The sequence below is a fragment of the Daktulosphaira vitifoliae genome, unplaced genomic scaffold (assembly GCF_025091365.1).
Source record: "Daktulosphaira vitifoliae isolate Bord-2020 unplaced genomic scaffold, ASM2509136v1 Scaffold_1, whole genome shotgun sequence".
Classification (NCBI taxonomy): Eukaryota; Metazoa; Arthropoda; class Insecta; order Hemiptera; family Phylloxeridae; genus Daktulosphaira; species Daktulosphaira vitifoliae.
In genome coordinates, this window is record NW_026099572.1 from 810,411 (window position 1) to 813,891 (window position 3,481).

The following is a 3,481-nucleotide window of genomic DNA, read 5'->3' on the forward strand; positions in this document are numbered from 1 at the left end:
TCAACTAAAAAACCCAACCCAACACTTTTTGGGGGGCGGCAAAATTAAGTGCACCGGGCGGCAAAATTCCTAAATGCGGCCTGGGAATGGGTCAAGATGGCGACACTGCCATAACCATTTTTTGTCGGTCAGAGCGGACCGAGTTAAAATTTGGAAGGTCAAAATTTTTATTTGGTAGTAACCAAGTTTCTGAGAGTAGAACAACTTGGCATTTATTTTGATGGATATGAAATGCAAGGTCTTGTGTTCTAAATAAGACACTTCTAATATTCTATTGCAAAATATTAAACGTTTAGTCATTGCAGTAAAAGTAAAAAGAGAAAAGGAAAGAGAATAAGTAAATAAATGACAGATACATATAAACCTTATGTTCATGTAAAATGATATATATATATAAAAAGGATATAAATAAGTAAATAAAAATATACACAGGCAAAAGCGAGGAGACAAATGTACGTATATTGTTGCGAACTGGTTCAATATGAATAATAAATAAATAAATAATTGATAAATGCGAATATTAAAAATATTGACTGTATTTTTTTAATAATTCCCTTGAAAGCTGGCGATTTGTCCGCGCGCGTACGTAGATCGAATATAACTGTTTATTGCATTGGTCGGCGACCATCATTATTATTGCTATCGCTTAATCGCGAGATAACGAACGCGAACATCAACTATATATGGTTGATAATATATCGATCAGGCGATTTCCAGATTCTTTTTGAAAACATTGCACTTTTAACAACTAAACACAGGCGCCAATTGAGGACTTTAGAAAAAAATACATATATGATTTCATAAAAAAGGTAGAGGGGGTTAGGTTGGGTTTACAAAGTTAGTTTGGGTTATTAATTTTACTGAATGTGCGCCATTGTCACTAAACTTTTACTGATTGCAAAATCTATTAGATTAGTATTAATAATGATTCATATAAACTATGGTGATCTATGTTAGACTTATAGATTGCTCCTCTTTCAGTATTTTTATTTAGTTCAAATATAATTTGTACCTTATAATTGGGTATAGTATCCGCNTTCAGATATAATTTGTACCTTATAATTGGGTATAGTATCCGTTATATTTTTCAAGTCTATAGTAGTAGTCATCTATTTATTTTTAAATTTTATCATCAATAGGGGTATACACTAAGATGGTCTTTGTTTATAGCATTATTCTAACGAAAAAAGTAAAAAATTTATTATTTAACTATATTTAAAAATAGGAATCAATACATTTGTTTAGTTTTACCGACATAATCCGAAAAATTTTATTAATATTTAGATTACAGACAAAATGTTTGTGATATTCAATAGTTTTTAATATAAAAGTTGTAGATAGTTTATTTTTCAACACATTTTACTAGAAATATAGTTTTGTTAACTCATTAATTGATAAGTAATTAGGAAGTTATAGATCAAAACAACAATTTTAAATTTACAAATTCTTAAAAAAAACATGATAAACTATAGTTAAAAAAATATTTTGCGAATTAATATAAACATTATATATTTAGAATATGATTATAACATTAAAATATTCTTTCTTAAAATCCAATATATTGTTTTTAATAGTCTTTTACAAAATTATTGTACTGCAGTGCGTGTTGTCTGCTGACGATATAGTATAAAAAGAAGATAATAGGGAAGAAATTATTCAAAAACTAGGTGTGCAGATCATGTTATGAGAAGAAAGGAATTGGAAACTACAGGGACAATTATGGAATTTAATTTTAGGTAGAAGAGGTAGAGGAAGACCAAAGAAGAAATGGAGGGATGTTAATTAATGCGATGTAATAACGGCTGATGAATACGTAGATGCGAGAAACCTTGTTAAGTGGAAGTTTAGGATAAGGGTGGCTGACCCTAAGTAGTTGGGATAAGGGCCAGAAAAGAGAAGAAGTATGAGAAATTGAGTGGCTAGTTTTAAAAGTATTACCTTGTAAATTTTTTTTTTTTTAATATTAAAAAATATTTAATATTTTCTCTTTCTTTTAAATTTACGTAGCTTTAGGGAACTACATGGCTCTTTCACAGGCCCTATTTTTAAATATAATGCTAATATAAAATTTTCATTTATTATATTTGTAAAATCATATTTAAAAGTGAAACTTCTTTATAGAGGGTCTGAAAAAGAAAACAGATTATCGAGCGTCATGGTTGGCTGTTAAGTATATTTTATATTATAATTTAGCATTGTATTTTCGAAAATTAAAATAATTTTAAAATTCAAAACTGCAGATTCAATGGGCAACTTGCTGACGAAGCTTATGGTACATACGTTACAAAAGAACCGAGTCAAAGTAACTGAATAGTCGTTCAAGCTGAACAACTAAAACCTATTATTCTATTAGATGAATGACTTTGAATAAAGATTCACTTAATCCGCGTGTACTCGTAACACGCACTGATTTTTATTAGTTTAAGACCCACAAGTAATTTTTAAAATTAATATTCATACTAAAAATTTTCGACTTTTCTGTTATAGTTAATTATTTAAAATACAAAATTGTTTTATCTAAATAGAATAATTATTACTATAGTTCAATTCCTAGTAAATAATTTTAAATAGGCAGTAAATTTGACTAGTATTATGTTATCAAAAATTGTACAGGCGTATAAATGAGGGAAGCTTTAAAATACCTAAATTTTGATATAATGTAGAGAGCAAAAAAATTTTTCTTTGCTAAAAGCCTTGCTCAAGAAAAAAGTCTTGGATTTTCCTTTTATTTATTGTATAGTACACACAGTAGAAGTTCCAATGCGTTTATTCATACTAGCAGCTCTTCTTTTGATTGCTTCTAAGTATACTTCTCTATTGAATAATCCTGCAGCTAAAGGCATACTGTAAATATAGATTATGTAAATATTAGTAATCACTAAATTATGAATAAAATTAGAATGCTTTTTTGTTTTTTTTTGTTTTAAAAATCATACTTTTTAGCTTCGATGCAAAGCTGAGAAGGTATTGGTTTTACTATATGTTTTAGCTTCGAAGTGAAGCTGAGAAGGTATTAGTTTTACTAAGATGTGTTTATTTTTTATTTTTTTTTTGTGTCTGTTACCACTTTTTCTCAGCTCTCACCGAACCAATTTGTTTCAATGATACGTCAAAAGATCACAAATTGTATCTAGTCGACGACATTACCCTCAAAAATTGAAAAAAATGCCCTCGTTCCCCGTAAATGGGGGAAACCTCCAAAAAAATTACAAATTTAAAAATCGCTAAATTTCGAAATTTTTTCAATTTTTTTTACTTAAAACTGCCATAACTTTTTCAAAAATGAACATATCAATATAATTATTTTTTATATAGATGTGTAATATCATTACCTTTCGTTTGGTATATTTTTTTCATAAATTTAACCCTTAACCTGCCCACAAGGGGGGATTTAAAATGACAACTTTTTCAACTTAACTTTTGAAAGTGTTCCGGAAGGTCTGACACTTTTATATATATCTTAAATTAAAGCTAATGTAAT

The 3,481-nt window shown here is 28.2% G+C and overlaps 1 protein-coding gene across 6 annotated transcripts in view; it reads right to left on the reverse strand.

Annotated features, from left to right (window-relative positions):
* Positions 1 to 1,492: 1,492 nt before the first annotated feature.
* Positions 1,493 to 3,481, reverse strand: part of LOC126895890 (inositol polyphosphate 5-phosphatase E) — a 25,729-nt gene continuing 23,740 nt past the window's right edge. For all 6 annotated transcript variants that reach the window (XM_050668205.1, XM_050668204.1, XM_050668208.1 and 3 more), the window contains one exon: positions 1,493 to 2,844. In XM_050668205.1, the coding sequence (XP_050524162.1) occupies positions 2,730 to 2,844 (115 nt within the window). In that variant the 3' untranslated portion in view covers positions 1,493 to 2,729. The remainder of the gene's footprint in view (positions 2,845 to 3,481) is intronic.